The sequence below is a fragment of the Brachyistius frenatus genome, unplaced genomic scaffold (assembly GCF_029030835.1).
Source record: "Brachyistius frenatus isolate BFR_SWC_R1_liver_20210118 unplaced genomic scaffold, ASM2903083v1 Contig_244, whole genome shotgun sequence".
In the NCBI taxonomy this organism is placed as follows: Eukaryota; Metazoa; Chordata; class Actinopteri; family Embiotocidae; genus Brachyistius; species Brachyistius frenatus.
Genome location: NW_027210843.1, coordinates 170,133 through 190,000, shown reverse-complemented (window position 1 = coordinate 190,000; position 19,868 = coordinate 170,133). Strand labels below are relative to the sequence as shown.

At 43.6% G+C, this 19,868-nt stretch overlaps 2 protein-coding genes across 5 annotated transcripts in view; one reads left to right on the top strand and one right to left on the bottom strand.

Moving 5' to 3' along the window:
• Positions 1–3,278, top strand: part of phf21b (PHD finger protein 21B) — a 50,098-nt gene extending 46,820 nt beyond the window's left edge. For all 4 annotated transcript variants that reach the window (XM_069720586.1, XM_069720585.1, XM_069720587.1 and 1 more), the window contains exon 14: positions 1–3,278. This exon is cut by the window's left edge. The gene's annotated coding sequence lies outside the window, so the exon portion shown is untranslated.
• A 681-nt stretch (positions 3,279–3,959) lies between these two features.
• LOC138634011 (rho GTPase-activating protein 8-like) lies at positions 3,960–11,928 on the bottom strand. Its single transcript, XM_069720598.1, is given in 14 exon segments — positions 3,960–4,943; positions 5,307–5,410; positions 5,496–5,624; positions 5,709–5,786; positions 6,066–6,139; positions 6,235–6,267; positions 6,269–6,343; positions 6,443–6,541; positions 8,497–8,583; positions 8,885–9,016; positions 9,092–9,179; positions 9,272–9,454; positions 11,496–11,537; positions 11,853–11,928. Coding segments are annotated over 13 exon segments (1,323 nt in total). The 5' UTR covers positions 11,536–11,537; positions 11,853–11,928; the 3' UTR covers positions 3,960–4,742.
• Positions 11,929–19,868: the final 7,940 nt, after the last annotated feature.

The window sequence follows — 19,868 nt, the reverse complement described above, 5'->3', positions numbered from 1 at the left end:
GAGTTAAAGTCAAAGAAAAAAGTATTTAAGATAAAACTACAGAAATTAGCATTTCTAGTGGAGATTTTAGTATTTTCATGCTGATGCCTGTTGATAAATGTAAGTTTGGAGTATTCAAGGGGATCACTGTACATATGTTGTATTATTATTATTATTATTATCATCGCAGGATTTTTCGGTTTTCAAACTTTACTGGAGTCACACAAGACGAGTCCCTGTTTATTTACGACGTTCGTTTTCTGTTCGACGGCAACGTGAACAAGAATAAAACCAGTTTAAGAAAAAGCAGCAAATTAAAACCTGAGAAGCCGTTTTCTTTTGGAGATTTGTTTTTTTTTAATTGACTTAGACTCTAAGATCAATAATTTAATAATACCTTAAGCAAATGTTTGAAAGAATCTTTTTTTTTTTTTATTTGATTAATCAAGAAAAAAAATCTACAATTTCATAATAATTGAAGCAAATTTTCTAAAAAATAAATGTCTTTTTAAAATATACTTAGGTTAATCAAATAAAATCAACGATATAATAATTTAAGCAGATTGCTTTTACAGATTTTTTGTTTTAAAAATTGACTCATTAATCAAGAAAAATCAACAATTTGATAATAATTGAAGCAAAAAAATGTACAAGCGTGAAGCCTCTAAAAAAATGCAGAACAAATTAGACTTTTATTTTTAACAGGATCAAACCTGTTCAAAGAATATTTTTCATCACAATACAAATGAAAAAAAAAAAAAAAAAAAGTAACTGAACTTTTGTTTCTGGTTTTGAAAGACAAATGAAAAAGAAAAGCACCATGTCGAGTTATATTCTTGTTTCTGTGTACAGAAATCCAACAGCTAAATAAACAGGGACGGGAGTTTGTTTGTTCACAGCTGCACTCGAACACGAACACATCGTTCAGCCGATGGTGATGCATCCGTTCAGTCCCTTCACCTTTAACCAGTATAGAAAATATGCCAAAAACCTTTCTTTGTTTTTGTACTGGATTCGCTCATCAATAATGTCTCGTGCTTTTTTTTTTCTCTCCCTGCCTGTTTTATATTTTGGGCTTTTTTTTTTTACTGGTGTTTTTTGAACGTTCAGTGACGAGCCTGTTGACCGACAGATGAACACTGCCTCAAGTACAAATGGTTTCAAATCCAGGGTTTTCTTCTTCGTTGCGTCGTTTTATAGACACACATCAATTTAGGAAATGGGACAACTCTGTCAAACGGCAACAACACTTGGACGGTCGGTGGACAAGCTGCGTCCATTTGTCTCGCTAGTCTTCCTGCTGGTCCAGAGAGGTTCCATTTTACAAACTTAGATTTAGTCCATTTTTTATTTCCCATCGTGTCACCGGTCGGTCGAGCTGCAGGTCTCTGCCGCCTGCTGACGCACAAACAGAACAAACAGCTGAAATAATTCAGAAAAAAAAAATGCCTTTATCAGAAGAAACAGAAGGAAATTTACGTTCAAATTGAAAAGAGGTGATTTTATTTTATCGAAATCATATCCAGGTCACCAATTATAAAAAAATACAGAAAATATCCTTATAGTGGGAGAAGCATCATCTGCACGGCACAAACCATCAAAAGTACCAGAGCATGAAGGACGAGCAATACGACGTGATTTCAGCTGATCGACGACGCGTCCGCTTCAACCATCCGGTTTGTTTCGACTCCACCGCGATCGTGTTGCGTTCAGGTGTTCACAGGAAAAAGCGGCGCTCCGCTGCTACAAACTCTGTGAAGTCTGAGAGTCTGTGAACCTTTTCAGCCGCGAGAGCTGCAAAGACAAAAAGAGGAAAACAGAAAGGAAAATATTTTAGTTCATGAAATACAAAAATAAAACAAGTCTTTACGCTGCAGTTCCACTTAAAGGAGTTTTTATTTGATCGTTTCGTCTAGAAAATGTTTCCGAAACCACCGACGGCGTCTTGACATGTTTTTGTTTCGTTCAACCAAATATATTTGATCAAATTAAAGAGAACAATTCTTCCCTTCGAGGAGCAGAAGATCTCAAATGTTGGACATCTTGCTCTGATAACTTTCTATTTATTGATGGATGGTTTTTGAAGAGTGACCTAAAACCTAAAGGATTAATATTTGAACTCTGAACGAAGAGTTTGACAGCAGGTTTGATTTGAATCGTGAACAAATCCATTTTCAGATTTGATCAAAAAGAAACATTGTTGGGACGTGAAGGTTCACAGACTCCAAGACTTCAGTCTGAAAACAACGACGTCGATTCGTCGCCAAATGCACAAGTTATTTTAACAATATGCTCTTCATCAGACGTCGGAGCCTGGAAGCACTTCGAGCGACATTTAACCATTCGGACCAACAATCACAGATCGGTTCCTTAAATCTGCTCATTTCTAACCTGAACATGCTGATTGTGTAAATTCTCCATTTGATCACAACACCAGTTGAATCTCGATCCGAGTGGTTTCAACTAAATTAGAAAACTAACTTCTAACTGCACCGCTCATTTCTTTTACTTTTTAATTTACTCAGCTGTGAAGTTTTGTTCTCCCATTTTTATTTTCCTTTATTCTTTACTTCACAGAATTAAATGGAAATCCAAAAAGATTAAGACTTTACATCCAAAATGTCCACTTATGAATTTTTTGGGGATTATTACATATCAAACTATCAAAAACTATTAATGTCCAATTTGACCGGCTGCAGAATTAAAACTACCAAATTAGTGGATTTTCATTAAGAATTAAACTAAACTACATTTACATTTTTACAAATCGGTAGCTTCTTTTATTTACGAAAGAGATTCATATCCAACACCGAGATTTACATTCAGTAATTTCCGTAACAAAATAATTCAACAAAAAGATGAAATGATTTTTGTTCCAGCAGCAGAAACTCTTCCAGGCTCCGAGTCTGCGACACGAACAGCAGATATGCATCAACATCACACCTGACCTGCCTTTTATTACAGAATAAAATCATGATCAGAGGGGAGCCCGTCAAATCTCAGAGGGGTTTTATTTGGGTGGATTGAATGTGCCATGTGATGCATATCGAGTCCTCACCTGAGAGCTGCAGGTGGAAACTAAAGAACAAGATGGAAACCATATCAGCGCTCCGTGACGCGTCGATACTCCACCCTTTAAAAAAAAACAAAAAAAACAACGAAAAAAACCAAGAAAAAAACAAACAAACCCTCACCAGAACCTCTTCATCCGTTTCTAGAAATCTTCTCCGGGAGAAACTGTGCAGTGCTTAAACAGATCTATTTTAATACACGACACAACATTTGAACAAAAAAAAACATTTTTATATTCTTTTATCGAGGAGCAAATAAAGAACAGAACATTTCTGCATTCGGACTTCTAGCTTGCAACGTTCGATGTATTATTTTGCCACAAGGAGGCGACGACGACACGAAGGGTGTTTAGAGGGAAATAAAATGTCTGTTGGTTGTGGAAGTAGAAGTTTTTCTTTGTCATTAATAAGGGGACTGTCCAGTGGATAGTGTGTATAGGAAAGTGTTTGTCTTAAATATGCCAATGTAGTTTTTTCTTCTTTATGATGCATTAAAAACGCTGATTGATGGAAGGTGGTAAATGGTTAAAGAGTAGTCTCACTTTTTTGTACCAAGTTCTTACAAAAGATTGAATCATTAATAAACAAAATTCAAGAACAAACGACTCGATTCTCGTGTTTGTTTTCAACGCTGCTTTAAATATATTCGAATTTTAATACTTTATTATTTTCCCTCATAAGTATCTACAAACTGAAAGACTTTCACTGGAAATATCTTAACATTTATGACTATTTTTTTTAGGAAATTACAAACAACGTTTTCAGGAAATTAGCTGAAAATTCTAAGAAAGAGGAAAACTTCAATTGATTTAAATTTTCTCTGAAATTTTTCTTATTTGTTTAAATTCTTGAGTTAATTTCAGTTCAGAATATACGAAAAATGTAAGAACAGAACGTTTAACAGCAATATTACATGTCTCAGTGTGAGATATAAATATCATTTTAAATTATAGTATTAAACAAAACTATGAGCAAAAATTATTGGCTATAAATGTCAAATGAAAATGGAAAAATTGGTTCAACTGTTATTTAGGTAACAACTTTTTATTAGTCAAATTTAAATGATCCATAATATTCAATTCAATTTTATTTCTATAGCGCCGAATCCCAACACAGGTTATTCCATAACACTAACAGATTAAAGTCATTATTACTTGAAACAGCATCATACAGAGAAATTCAATAATTCAAAAAAAACTCCTCTTTAAGGAAAAATATCAGTTATGTTTGAGTCAGCCGAAATATCTTCAAGCAAATTCTTACATATCAGTTTAAAAACAGTTTCTGTCAGAGAATTCTGAGACTTTAACTTCACTGTAACATAAATGGAAAAACGGTGTTCAGGTTCGTGCACATTTTAATGAAGTGTTAAAGTTGCGTAGTGTTAAAAAGAGTTATAAAATTCTAAATCTTTAACATCTGTCGACATATTTCATATTTAAGGTTATAAATCTGCAGCAGCGGAGTCCAAACGAGTCCACGAAGAGTTCATCAGTCAGTTTGTGGCAATTTGATTCATAATGTTTTGTAAAAAAAAACAATAAAAAAACAAACAAAAAAAGGCCATTTGCGAGTGCAAAGTTCAGAGTCGTCCTGAATAAAGAATAAAGAATAAAGAAATCTCCTTTTGGACCAGCAGCTGAAAAAAGTAAAAAAATAAAAAAGAGGTTCGGAGGCGGAGCCAGACGTCCGTCAGGGCGGAGTTACCTGAGCAGGTGGGCAGCGCGAGCCGAACACGGCGTGGAAGTGCTCGATGAGGATCTCGGTGAAGATGTTGATGGGAGTCAGAGCGCCGAGCGAGATGGAGCCGTGACGAGGCCAAACCAGGTTCACCCCGAAGACGCAGGCCAAGTTGGAGGCGCTCATCTTGTTCACGATGCTCTGCTGAGACACCTGAGACAGGTACACAAACATACCTCACTAAATACAACATCCAAACACCAACTCTTTATTTTAGTTGTTCCTCAAACTGTTTGTCTTTAAATGTTCGGCTCTAAAATTATCCCACATTTTTTGTAGTTTTTTTTAAAAATGTTTTTAGGTTCGACCGGATCAGCTGATGATCATCTAGAAATATAAATCTATGTCGACACCGAGACATTTGAAAACACGTTTTGTGGCCAAATGAAGTGTCTGAAGAAAATCAAAACGTTTTCATTGATCTTAATAATCAATACGAGAGTTGGAGGCTCGGCGTGATAAACACAACCTGTGAGGCGTTTAATGACTCGTGAGCGTGTCGGAAATCAGACGCACCGTGTGGAGGAAACTCAGCAGGAACTTGGTGATGATGAAATTATGTTCAGGAAGACTTTCGACGATCTGTTTGCAGCTGGACACCCGCAGGCTGCTCTCCACGTCTGCCGGGAGGTCGAGCAGAAGCCCGTTAAACTCTCCGATCGGACAACGGCCGATCGGTACTGAACGTGCGGCGCCGCGACTCACCGAGCAGATCCCGGACCGCGTTGTAGACCCGGAAGGTGAGCAGCGGTTCAGGCAGCTCCCGCAGGAACGTCTTCAGGATGACGGCGGGAACGTGGACGTCTCCGAACCGCTCGAAGTCGACGGGTTTCCCTGAAGGACGTTTGGACAAACTGAAGGTTAAAACAAGGACGCTGCACTGAGCCCCTGCTGTTGGGGGAGGGAGACCCCGCTCACCCAGGTTGTAGAGCTTCTGGACGTCCTTGATGAGTTGAACTCGAGCCGAGCGCCTGAAGATTCCCTCCGTCCTCAGACCTGCAGCAGAAACAACACACGGAAGATTACAACACGCTAACAACACGCTAAAGGAGTCGCGGTCTGGATCGGACTTCTAAACGACGTCCATGTTGCCTAGCAACAGTGGTGTCCTGAGTTAACCACTTGAACGCTGAGCATAGCGTGCAAAGATGTGTGAACGTTCCAGTTAGCCGGACGGTTCCGAAGACTACATTACCCATGAGCCTCGGCTGCTGGTGCTGTGGGGGAGGAGCCTGTCTCAGGTGTAAAAAGTTACCGAACTGATCTTAAACTGACCTTCGTCCATCAGGTAGGAGACGGTCTGTCGGATCACCAGGGGGACGATGTCCTCTCGGTTCTTCTCTCTGATGCTGACAGGACACACGACTCGTTGATTGACAGCTCGTTGATTGACAGCTCACTAATTGAAGTTTTTAATGTACGAAGAGTTCACGGCGACACTCACTAATGAAGACTGACTCCGAACTGCTGGGTGGGTAGGGGGGCGAGGGGGCGGAGTCTTCACCGAAGGAGGAGGTCCGCCTTTCTGAGCCAAACGCAACTTCTCGTCATGTCTGCGAGGAGACGACGAACACGGAAAGAACACGGAAAGAACACGGAAAAATGACAACAAAGAACACGTAAAGATAAAAACAAAGAAGACGTTTAATGACCTGAGGACGTCCGGCGGGACGACCAGCTGCTCGTAGTTCAGGTGATCTCGCAGCTCCGCCAGGTAGTTCACGTATGTCAGCTTCCTGCCGAACTTGTGACTGCGAACAAAAAAGGAAAACTGAGAGCGAGAACACGGTAACGAGAACACGGTGACGAGAACACGGTAACGAGAACACGGTGACGAGAACACGGTAACGAGAACACGGTAACGAGAGCACGGTAATGAGAGCACGGTAAGGAGAGCACGGTAACGAGAACACGGTAACGAGAACACGGTGACGAGAACACGGTGACGAGAACACGGTAACGAGACCACGGTAAGAAGAGCACGGTGACGAGAGCACGGTAAGGAGAGCACGGTGACGAGAACACGGTAACGAGAACACGGTGACGAGAACACGGTGACGAGAACACGGTAACGAGACCACGGTAAGGAGAGCACGGTAAGGAGAGCACGGTGACGAGAGCACGGTAACGAGAGCACGGTAAGGAGAACACGGTAACGAGAACACGGTAACGAGAGCACGGTGACGAGAACACGGTGACGAGAACACGGTAACGAGAGCACGGTAACGAGAGCACGGTAAGGAGAACACGGTAACGAGAACACGGTAACGAGAGCACGGTGACGAGAACACGGTGACGAGAACACGGTAACGAGAGCACGGTAACGAGAGCACGGTAAGGAGAGCACGGTGACGAGAACACGGTGACGAGAACACGGTAACGAGAGCACGGTAACGAGAACACGGTAACGAGAGCACGGTAAGGAGAGCACGGTGACGAGAACACGGTAACGAGAGCACGGTGACGAGAACACGGTAACGAGAACACGGTAACGAGAGCACGGTAAGGAGAACACGGTAACGAGAACACGGTAACGAGAGCACGGTGACGAGAGCACGGTGACGAGAACACGGTAACGAGAGCACGGTAACGAGAGCACGGTAAGGAGAACACGGTAACGAGAGCACGGTAACGAGAGCACGGTAAGGAGAGCACGGTGACGAGAACACGGTAACGAGAGCACGGTGACGAGAACACGGTAACGAGAGCACGGTGACGAGAGCACGGTAAGGAGAGCACGGTGACGAGAACACGGTAACGAGAGCACGGTGACGAGAACACGGTGACGAGAACACGGTAACGAGAGCACGGTAACGAGAACACGGTAACGAGAGCACGGTAAGGAGAGCACGGTGACGAGAACACGGTAACGAGAGCACGGTGACGAGAACACGGTAACGAGAACACGGTAACGAGAGCACGGTAAGGAGATCACGGTAAGGAGATCACGGTAACGAGAACACGGTAACGAGAGCACGGTAACGAGAGCACGGTGACGAGAGCACGGTGACGAGAACACGGTAACGAGAGCACGGTAACGAGAGCACGGTAAGGAGAACACGGTAACGAGAGCACGGTAACGAGAGCACGGTAAGGAGAGCACGGTGACGAGAACACGGTAACGAGAGCACGGTGACGAGAACACGGTAACGAGAGCACGGTGACGAGAGCACGGTAACGAGAACACGGTAACGAGAGCACGGTAAGGAGAGCACGGTGACGAGAACACGGTAACGAGAGCACGGTGACGAGAACACGGTGACGAGAACACGGTAACGAGAGCACGGTAACGAGAACACGGTAACGAGAGCACGGTAAGGAGAGCACGGTGACGAGAACACGGTAACGAGAGCACGGTGACGAGAACACGGTAACGAGAGCACGGTAACGAGAGCACGGTAAGGAGAGCACGGTGACGAGAACACGGTAACGAGAGCACGGTGACGAGAACACGGTAACGAGAGCACGGTAACGAGAGCACGGTAACGAGAGCACGGTGACGAGAACACGGTGACGAGAACACGGTAACGAGAACACGGTAACGAGAGCAGAACACGGTAACGAGAACACGGTAACGAGAACACGGTAACGAGAGCACGGTAAGGAGAACACGGTAACGAGAACACGGTAACGAGAGCACGGTAAGGAGAACACGGTAACGAACACGTAAACGGAGAGCGAGCAGAGGTTTTTTTTTTTTTTTTACCTGATCAGAGGTTTGAAAATGTTCCAGACGATCCGGATGAAGTTTGTCGGATGGACGACGTACAAACTCTTCAGGTTCTTCTTGTACCTGAAAGCAACAGCTGATAATAAACAAACATCTGTTCACTGCAACAGAAACAACAACAACAACAACAAACAATAACATTCATCTTTCAACATCCTGATCAATTATTCTAAAACTAGTCTACACGAGGCGTTCAGGGAACATCTGTAAACTACACTCTCCCCCTCTAAACTGCATGAAAACGTAAGATTTGTCCTGTTTTATTGTTTATTAAAAAGGATTATATGAAACTGGTATTGAAACTGTATCGACGTCGGTCCAACGGTCGATCCGGACAGGAAGTGGAGTGAAACCGGCGACCTACTTCCTGTCGAACTCGCCGTACGCCTCTCGCAGCCACTTCAGCGACGGCTTGTTGCTGCTCCTCAGGCCGTAGTGGAAGTAGACCAGGATGTAGTCCATCTCCACGTACTGGTCCAGTGTGAACTTCAGGTACCTGCGGCAGGTGGACAAAAGGTGAGAACGACCGGAGAGGGCGAAGGGGGCGGAGCCTCACTGGGCCTTTACGTACTCGAGCAGCCGGCGGTGGTTGAGCTGGTGAGACGGAGGAAGACAGCAGCTGCTGAAGACGATCAGCTTGCGGCCGTATTTGTCGTCACCTGCAGACGGAACAGAAACAGTTGGGATGAAGAACCGGGTCGAAGGTTCTGATCCGGTTCCGTCGCTCCAGAGATCCCGTTGCCGTGCCGACCTGAGACCTGGATGATGCCGTGCCGGGCCACGTCGTAGTACGGGTGGGAGGAGTCGAGACCGGACGGGCCGCCGGCAGGAAGTGATGACGGGTCTGGGCCACGCCTCCGCTCCTCCTCCTCCTTTCCTCCTCCCCCCTCCCCCCTCCGCTCCTCCTCATCCTCCTCTTCCTCCTTCTGAAGTTCTGTCGGAGTCAAAGAAGAATTCACCTTAAAAAACAAAACGCTGACTTCCGGAAACACATCGGACATCTGGTTCAACTAAACCTGTCACAGACCGGCTTTATGTCTAATAATAAACTTCATTATTTATTATTTACAGCCTGAACAAGAAAAACTAACTTTTCTATTTTAACGTTTGTAACTTCATCAACTAAAAGTCGAGTTTAAATTAGATTTAAAAGATAAAACTGACGGAAATAAACACGAAGTGATTCACAAACGACACCGTTATCTCATCCTGGTACCAGAGTGAGTCAGAGGAGGAGGAGGAGAGGAGGAGGGGGAGGAGGAGAGGGGAGGAGGAGAGGAGGGGGAGGAGGGGGAGGAGGAGAGGAGGGGGAGGAGGAGAGGAGGGGGGAGGAGGAAATGAGGAGGAGGAGGAGGGAGGAGGAGGAGAGGAGGGGGAGGAGGAGGGGGAGGAGGAGAGGAGGGGGGGAGGAAATGAGGAGGAGGAGGATGAGGAGAGGAGGGGGAGGGGGAGGAGGAAATGAGGAGGAGGAGGAGGATGAGGAGGAGAGGAGGGGGAGGAGGAGAGGAGGAGGAGGAAGGAGGACAGGAGGGGGGAGGAGGAAATGAGGAGGAGGAGGAGAGGAGGAGGGGGAGGAGGGGAAGGGGGAGGAGGAGGAGGAGAGGAGGAGGACAGGAGGGGGGAGGAGGAAATGAGGAGGAGGATGAGGAGGAGGAGGGGGGAGGGGGAGGAGGAAATGAGGAGGAGGAGGAGGAGGAGGAGAGGAGGGGGAGGAGGGGAGGAGGGGGAGGAGGAGGAGGAGGAGGAGGAGGAGGGGAAGGGGGAGGAGGAGGAGGAGGACAGGAGGGGGAGGAGGAAATGAGGAGGTGGATGAGGAGAGGAGGGGGGGAGGGGGGAGGAAATGAGGAGGAGGAGGAGGAGGAGAGGAGGGGGGAGGAGGAGGAAATGAGGAGGAGGAGGAGGAGGGGGAGGGGGAGGAGTAAATGAGGAGGAGGAGGAGGAGAGGAGGGGGGAGGAGGAAATGAGGAGGTGGATGAGGAGAGGAGGGGGAGGGGGGGAGGAAATGAGGAGGAGGAGGAGGAGGAGAGGAGGGGGAGGAGGAGGAAATGAGGAGGAGGAGGAGGAGGGGGAGGGGGGAGGAGTAAATGAGGGGGAGGAGGAGGACTGGGTGGAGGTTTGTTCTGCAGCTCAGAGGGAAGTTTGCTGTAAACATTGATATCAAACAGGAAACCGTCGGCTGACTAACGACTCAGTTTAACTGCAGAGAAGAAGAAACAGCTGACGAACAAAGTTTGAGGTGAAAATAATAAAATCATCAAATCTATCAGTCAGAAAGTTCAACATGAAAAACAAGATACAATCAATATAATTTGAGATATTAAATTCATATAAAATAAAATAAACTGCCAACATGCTGTTCAAACAATTCAAACAGCGTCACTTTATTTTGAAGTTCTTGTATTTTCCATTTAACTTGCTGGAAACTTTCCTCATAATAATGATCTGTTATCGATCAGTTTGATTCTGAACTATAATCTACAACAGACAAAGTGTTTGTTGCTGCACTTATTGTTTACCTGCTTTTTGCATTTTATGAAAAACCAACAACCAGTTTTATGACATCACAGATGTTTCTGCTGCTGGTTGGTCGAGTTCTTCATGTTTCAAACTGATGATCAATAAATCAGATTCAGCTCCTCACCAACAGATTTAAAAAATAAACTATTCATTGTTTGTGTTTGTCTCTTTACTTGCAGTTGTTGTTGTTGTTTGTAGCATGATGAACACACTTGTAAAATAAAACCTGTAACAACACTTTATTATCAGTGTTTTTTTATTTTCCAGATAATTTCCTGAAAACTTGATGAATCAAATCAGCTGTAAATTAAATGTACTGATGAAGCAGGTTTCTGTTCAACAACCAAATAAATATAAAATAAACCGAACTATTAAAAGAGTTTCTGGGAAGTACCCTGTAAACTTTCACTTTCAGTTTATTTAATTTAATTTAATTGATATAAAAAAATTAAACTCACCTATTTCTGCCAGCTGCTCCAGATGAGACGATGACGTCATCTCTGACGGATGAAGAGCAAAAACATCAGTCAGAAGGACGTTCAGGTGGATTTAATGACATTTTACAAACAGTTTATGAAGTTTAATCAGAGAATCGATCCGGACACCAAAACACCGCGAGGTCTTCAAAACATCGCGAGGTCTTCAAAACACCGCGAGGTCTCCTGACTCCAGGTAAACTAAGCTAACAAGAACACCTGACCTCATTTATAACCGACGTAAACGCACGCGGGAACATCTTCCTCGTTTCATAAACCCACTCGACACATAAAGCTTCACCTGGGCAGGTGAGCGGCTCGAGGCGGGGCGACACTCACCTGCCGCCGCGCGGTGAATCGACCTCAATCAATCAAACAAGCACGAAGTTGATCCAAACTTCCGGAGACCCGCTGAGTGGCGGCGCACTGCGCATGCTCAGAGAAGGAACGCGAGCGACCTCAAAACGGCAGCTTTATGCTGAAATCAGTGATCACGTGATCATCCGGGTTACCGGCACCTGCCTTCACTTTAATATTTAAACCTTAAAACTTTATATCAACTCTTTTATAATGATTTCATATATAATCTTCAAACGGATCAATAAACACATTAAATAACTCACATGGAGAAATAAAACTTCAGGAGACGCTTTCATCAGAATATAAAATGTGATCTTTGGCTTTTCAGCTTTAAAAACTTTGACTTTTAAAAGTTACACATGTAAATGCATCAAGAATATATTTTAAAATGGGGCCATCCTGCATATTACAATACAACTATCATACTAGTGAATGTGTGCGCGTGTTGTTTTCTTTGTAAATAATTCATGTCCACTTATCAGAGTTTTCGTGATCTTTTCAATTGTTTATTTCCAAGAAAACATCCAACTATGGAGAGTCACGTTAACAGTTATACATGCAGCAGCATGTTAAGCAATTAAACAATATTTGTTTAAGGTGAAGTGACGTCTCCATGACGACCGGCTGTTGTACCACAGACACATTGTTTATGTTCACGTGCAGATCAAATATTAATCTACATATCTTGTCTGCAGCAAATCAATATTAAGTTGAGTTATTTTTCTATCTGTTTAAACCACATCATGAAAACATTGTCGACACAAACAGCTCTGACGTCAGTTAAATTCAGTTTTTATTCTCGGCGGATTTCATCCAGTCAGCGGGAGGAGAAACTCAGGAGGAGATTATAGGAAGAAAAATAACAGTCAATATATTTCTCTCCTCTTCGCAGCTGGATTTATCTTCAGAGGAAGATAAAAGTCTCCGGTGTGAAGGTCTGCTGGAGGAAAGCTGTGAAAGCCTGACACCTGCTGGACGGAGACGCAGCAGCACCGACGAGCTTTTACAGCCCCAACAGCAAAATAAAGACATGATTATATAGTAATTAGATACCCAGTAGCTCACACATATACATGTAAGTTTAAAAGACAGCATAGTAAAATAATAGAGTTAAAATCAGGAGTATTAGAGGGTTAAAAACAGATAACAACAGAAGAGTTACTAAAAAACAACCCGTCAATAAATAAATAGAGGAATAAAAAGTGACGGGGATTATTTTTGCACAAAGTAAACAAAGGAAGTGCTGACGCAGCTAAAATGAGTCTGAAAACAAAACAAAATCGTCTTCTTCGCCCAGTTATCGTTTATTGTATTTTTTCACTTGATCAACAACGTTTCAGCCCTCAAAGATTCAACAGGAGACACATTTATGATCTTATTTGTCCTCAATTTAACAGGTGACGTCAGAAACAGCACCGACACCACGTATAACAACAATCATTAAAACTTCAGCGGGAAAACTGTCTTTTGAAATTCAGTTGAAACTGAATGAGAGTTTGTCAGTTTAAAGTTTGTGTTTCCTGTTGAACTGGTTGTGTTGTTTGTCGAGCTCTTTCCTGAATTACATCTTCATTTCTAATTTCCTTTTCTTTTTAAGGATGAAATAGCAAAATACAGCTGCTTCACAAAGTATTACATTTACACACAGTCACTGTTCTGTATGGTGTGTTTGTTTTTGATAAATTGCATTGTGGTTTTTGATCAATTTACACTAAATAATCCACAATGACAAAGTGAAAAGAAAGACTGAAAATGCTCTTAGACATAACAAAACATCATAAAAACAATAATTCCTGTCAAAATAAATAAATAAGAAACATGCTTGACGACGGCTTTAAAACAATATGACCAATATATTGAGTTAAAAAAACAATAAAAAGAAAAAATATGTTTAAAGTGCTTTAAAATGTGAGTTTCTGCATCTTAAAAGACTTAATTAAAGAAAACTAAACACAAAATGATGAATAATGATCTTATAGTTTTATATGTATGTAGTCTAATGTTATACAGTATTAGCATTTTTAATGTTTTGTTTTCTCTGTGAAACTCTGACCAACAGGGGGCGCCATACAGGCTCGCTTTGTTAACCAGAAATGTGTTTTAAACGTTCATTACGGTTTAAATGAGTATTTTAAATGAATGAATGTTGCTCCACAGTGTTTTTTTGTGTGTGTCAGTATATTTGTGTTTAATTACCACGTTTTCATCTGGTTTTACATAACGAAGCGTATTTATCTGTCTTTCATGGTTTCCATTGAGCTGCAGACACTTTTCCACTTTCCTCTCTTTCTCTACTTCCTGTCATCTTTCTCTCAGTTTTTTATTTTTCTTGGAGGACAGAAATGGATTTTTCCGTTTTTAATTCGGAGCTGGTGTTTAGAGCGTCTCCGGTCTCCTTTCAGTCTGACGGCTCCTGCTGAGGCGTCAGAGTTTTAAAAGGAAAAAATCCTGGAGGGGAGGATTTACTCACAAATAAATCTATATGCAAAGCTGTCAGAAACTCTGAGGGGAGACATTTCAGAGAAAGAGGGTTTTTGTCTTTTGGTCCAGAGCCGGCGGCGTTACAGCGACAGACAAACAAAGAAGGACTTTAAATGAGACTGAAGGGACGAGAATAAAGACACGAGGAACACTGAAATCAGAGCAAAGTCAAACAACACAGTGTCGGAGGGATTGTTGTTGTTTTAAAAGGAAGCAATTATGAGGTAATTAAGCCTTCAGATCAGCTGGTCGGGGATAAACTGGCTGTTATCTTCACATCATCTACTGTAATGTTACATCAAGATATTACACGGTTAGCTGGTGTCTGATTATCTTCAGATAAAAACATATTCAAGTTCTTCTGAATGTCATGTAGAGAAATAAAGTTGTTTACGGTGGCGTTCCTCAGGGTACGACACCGGAGCCACTGATAGTTCTCTTTAAAGTGTCAACAGCTTCACTGATCGCTACGTTAGCCCGAGGCTAACGGCTAAATCATCAGCAGATCAAATGCACCAGCTCCTTTAAATGATCCTCATACAGAAAAGAAAATACATGAAAATATTAATTTTTTGTTCTTTTTTAAAATAATACTAAACAATCAGATTTGAAGGAAATCAACAGACAACTAAAACACCCATAAAATGAAGCTGTGTTAATTTTGCAGATATTTTTTATTGCTTTACCGAACAAATGTCCCCTTGTGGGATTAATAAAGTAACTTATAAAGTTCTCAGATGAACCAAAATACACCATTTATAAAAAAAAATAGTCTTTTGGTTTGTAAAGATTTTAGTGTTTAGATGAGATCTTTTTCTGCTGTTAATCTCCAGGCTGAACGGACTAAAACATGTCGACTGCTTATCGGAGGACGACAGCAACCGACGCTGCGCTGAATGTTTGTGATAAAAACATGATAAAGACGGGAGATGGGTTTAGTCCACGGGTGAATATCTGCTGCACACAAGCAGGAAATACACACAAGCAGGAAATATCAGTTGGCAGCAGGAGGAATGAAAACATAAAGAAGAGGTTTGGATATGGTGTTTTGTGATTATGCAAATGAAGGAAGTACACTGGGAGTATGTGACCCACATATGGAGGAGAACAGCGATGAGCTTCATCACAGGCCGACGCCCCTCGACACCTCCTCACGCAGACAGACAAACTACAAACAACCTCCGGATATGAATATAATCTGAGGAAGAAAAAACATTTACTAAATAAACCGCCGGAGCAGAAAAACTTGGTTAAATTTAAATTCATTAGACTGTCGGTAAAACGTTTATGTTTAAAATGGTTTGTTTGCTCCATCGCTGTCTCTGATTGGCTGTTGATGAATTCAGCTCAATATCAATTTTCTTTAATTAATCATAATAATACAGAGACAGACAGAGACAAAGAGACAGAGACAAAGAGACAGAGAGACAGTCAGAGAGACAGACAGACAGACGGAGACAGAGAGACAGACAGACAGAGAGACAGACAGAGACAGACAGAGACAGACAGACAGACAGAGACAGAGAGACAGACAGAGAGACAGACAGAGAGACAGACAGACAGACAGACAGACAGACAGACAGAGACAGAGAGACAGACAGACAGACAGACAGACAGACAGACAGACAGACAGAGACAGCCAGTCAGAGCAGGGAATCCTTTTCAATATGATGTGATTCCACCAGAATCTATAAATAGACACAAAGAGAAGGAGGAGTCCTTCACTCCTCCTTCACTCCTTCACTCCTCCTTCACTCCTCCCCACTCCTTCACTCCTCTTTCACTCCTCCTTCACTCCTTCATTCCTCCTTCACTCCTCCCCACTCCTTCACTCCTCCCCACTCGTCCTGCGCTGTGCTGCAGCGTCCAGCAGATGTCGCCGTTGCAGCAGCGCGTCCTGCTGACGTTTCCAAAGAGTCCAAAAACTTTAAAAAACGATATTTGAAAGAATCGTTTCTTTCACAACATCTCAGGTTCATCTGGTGACTCTTTGTTGGGAATCACCGGATTAAACTACAACAAACTACACAGGAAATAAAAGAACTTAAAACCAGTAAAATGCTGCCAACACATGAAAGCATCAGTGTTCATAATTTAATAATGTCATATATGATAATAAATCCATCACAAAGACATTTTTTCCAGAATTTTGGACATTTTTCTCTGTAACTTCCGGATGTGGAAATAATCTTAAAAGTGATTAAGCTCCATCGTAATCTAATTGAACAGGTGTACCTAATAATCTGGCCAGCAGAGCGTATGACCGTATATATAATATATAATATATAATATATATATAAACTGACATGAAACAGTACAGATCAATGAAGCAGCGCTGCTTGTCATCAGTCCTCCGGCGGTTCAGAGTTAAATGTTCGGAGAGCTGCTCTGACCTCTGCTGGGGACAATCAGCTGAAGGGCCTCGGCCCCTCAGATCGGCCCCTCGGGTCGGCCCTTCGGCCCCTCGGCCCCTCGGGTCGGCCCTTCGGCCCCTCGGGTCGGCCCCTCGGGTCGGCCCTTCGGCCCCTCGGCCCCTCGGCCCCTCGGCCCCTCGGGTCGGCCCTTCGGCCCCTCGGGTCGGCCCCTTGGCCCCTCGGCCCCTCGGGTCGGCCCTTCGGCCCCTCGGGTCGGCCCCTCGGGTCGGCCCCTTCGGCCCCTCGGGTCGGCCCCTCGGGGGTCGGCCCCTCGCGGGTCCCCGAACTGCCGCTCCACATTACGGACCCTAATTGATTTTCACCTCCTTTGACCTTCGGCCGTGGATTCACTCCCTCTTCAACTAACGCCGTTCCTCTCGGCGGTGTTCTGGTTCACCGACGGACGCCGGCAGGTTTGAACGGAGGCCTCGTAAATCTCATCTGATGAAGACGTTACAGATTTAAAATCCTCGTCTTCGCCGCTCGGCTGGATTAAAGGTCCTCCGAGGCCCTCGCTGACCTTTAAAGGTCCGCTGTGCAGAATGGAGGAGAATCTACCGGCAGGAATGGAATAGAACGTTTATTATTCCGGTTTTTTATTAGTGAAAATTTCACTTTTCTATAAAGTGTCCTTTAACTTTATTTGCATAAAGGGAGAAAATATGACAACCTGCTCCCAAAGTTGACCTCAAACTGAGACTGTGACGCGATTTCCTTTGTGAATAACGGAGGAGATTCCTGCTGAAATAAACCAGGACTAAAGAGGGAATGAACCGGGCCGGCAGGCGGCTGATGTCTCCGATCACATTTAACCAGACGCACATCCACACGGGGGGCGCATCAAAACCAGACGCCGACTCAGATTCTCCACGGAGCCTCGAGGCCGAAACAAACCGCACATTTGTTTTTATCTGGATAACGGCTGCCGTCCATTTGAAGGCGTCGCTGTGATTTATTCTCCCCGCAGGCGTCTGGATCTCCGTCGGAGGAACGAGCGTACGCTGCAGATAAGAAATAATATCCAGACCTTTCCTTCCTGCTGCGCTCACGTCGAGACGCTTTCGGTCCTCGCGTTGGTTTTTACATCCAGATAACGTCCGTGATTCATCCCGGAGTGGGTTTGTTTTATTATTTTACGTAACTCGTGTTGAAGAGGAGACGAACCAGAGTGAAACATCGTACGACCGAGCTGCGACGGGTCGAGAAGGAAACTTAACCGACCGAGTTACGTTTTTGAAAATGTAACAAAAAGGCTGGAAAACTTTCAGCGAAGCTTCTTTTGAAGATGTTTTGTTTTTTTGCTAAATTGCCAACTGACGCAAATATTGTGGAGTTTTTTTTGTATTTACGTGAATTATGGAGATCGTGATTTCCTTAAAAGGAACTGCAGATTACAGTAACGGACTGCAGCTCGTCTTCCTTCCTGCTCTGAATCAAAGAAAACAGGAACTTTAATACGGATCTTAACAGGGAACTAATTTGTCTGGTAATTCAGATAAATAAACATAATTAAACATGGTTGGTACTTTTCTGCAAACAACCACATTTCCCAAACACTTAAATCTGTCTGTCCATTAAAATCGGAATAAATGTGTGTATGATGAGGAGAACACGTAAATATGAAGATAACGAACATGTTAAATCTGCTGTGCCGGGTTATGTAGGCCGTCGGTTATTGTGTTTGAACAGCGTTGATGGGAGGAAGAACAGAGCGCTGGCTGCTTCCTCCCGCCGACACCCAGCGAGGAAACTGGTGTCAGTCAGAAACATGGTCATCCTCACTTCTTCCTCCCCACCACGTCGAGCTCCGTTCGTCAGTCACATTTAACCGTCGCGCTCGAGACCGAAGACCGAAGACGAGGAGAAATGTGGTCGAATCTCACAGCGACGCATATTTTAGATTTCTATATTTAACTTCCGGTTGTTTTATGACCAAAGATTTGTAACTTTTGTTTGATGGAAATATTAACGTACAAATTCCCGACATTTTGCTGCCAGAAATGAAGTCTGACCGTTTAAATCTGTCTGTTTAATCACGTTTGGACCACAGACAGTAAACCAAACAGATATCAGGCCTCAAACACAGCTATGTTTGGGGGCGTGTCTAGCTTGACTACATGTTTCCAGAATAGGTGGGCGGGGCATAGTGTCACTTGGCTCCTCCCCAGCTCATCCAAATATGGTCACTTCTGGCTCCAAAAAAACAAGATGGTGATGGCTTTAAAACGTTTGAACAAATCTAACGTAGAAAATGATCAGCGAGCGACCATTACAGTCCAACGCGAGGTTACGTGAAGTTGACCGGGTGTTTGCTCACATGTGGGCGGAGCTTCAGTTCACTACTGAGCACGCTCTGGTTTTAAATGATGTCACCAGAAAAAGAAAAATAAAGCTAATGTTTCGACTCCCGTAAGAAAACTTCAGTAAACTTTGCGCCGTGTCTTCGGACTGTTTCTCCGTGAGGTGAATCTGACCGGATCAGGACAGAAGAACTCAAACTTCTCCACTCTTATTCTATATTTAGTATTTTTAGTGTTCTGTTTTTTTCCTTCGAGGGGAGTCGGATGGTTTCTCACCTCCTCGGTATCGACTCGGCTGAAGGTCAGTCTGCTACTGGAACCCACACAGAGACTCTGCTGCCAAACCTCCTCAGGTTTCCTTTGCATCCTTGTAGAGGTGGAAAGTTTTGCAGAGAAACTCCTGACGGGAGTTGAAGGGACGGATCGGCCGCCGGGCAACGGATCTGTTCCTCCGACCAAAACCTACAACCGGCAGCGACAGAGCGCCGACGCTGCAGATTCGTCACGTCGTGCCGAGTTGTTCTTTTTCACAACAGACGTCACTTAAAGACAGTTTTCAGAAGGAATAGAGAGATGAAGCCTGATTTGGAGCTGAAATGTTTTGGACGCCGTGTTGGGAATCTTTCTTCCAATTTCGATGTTTGATTTCGAAGCCCTCTCATTGGTTGAACCTTTTGTTTCCTCGCCGGTTCCTTCGTTTTGTTGAATCTGACCTGAGATGAATCTTTCGACCTGCGGCAGCTCTAAAGGTTGGACGTCCGTTGGTCGGTCTCGTTCATGTTCCCGTCAGGATGCACCGC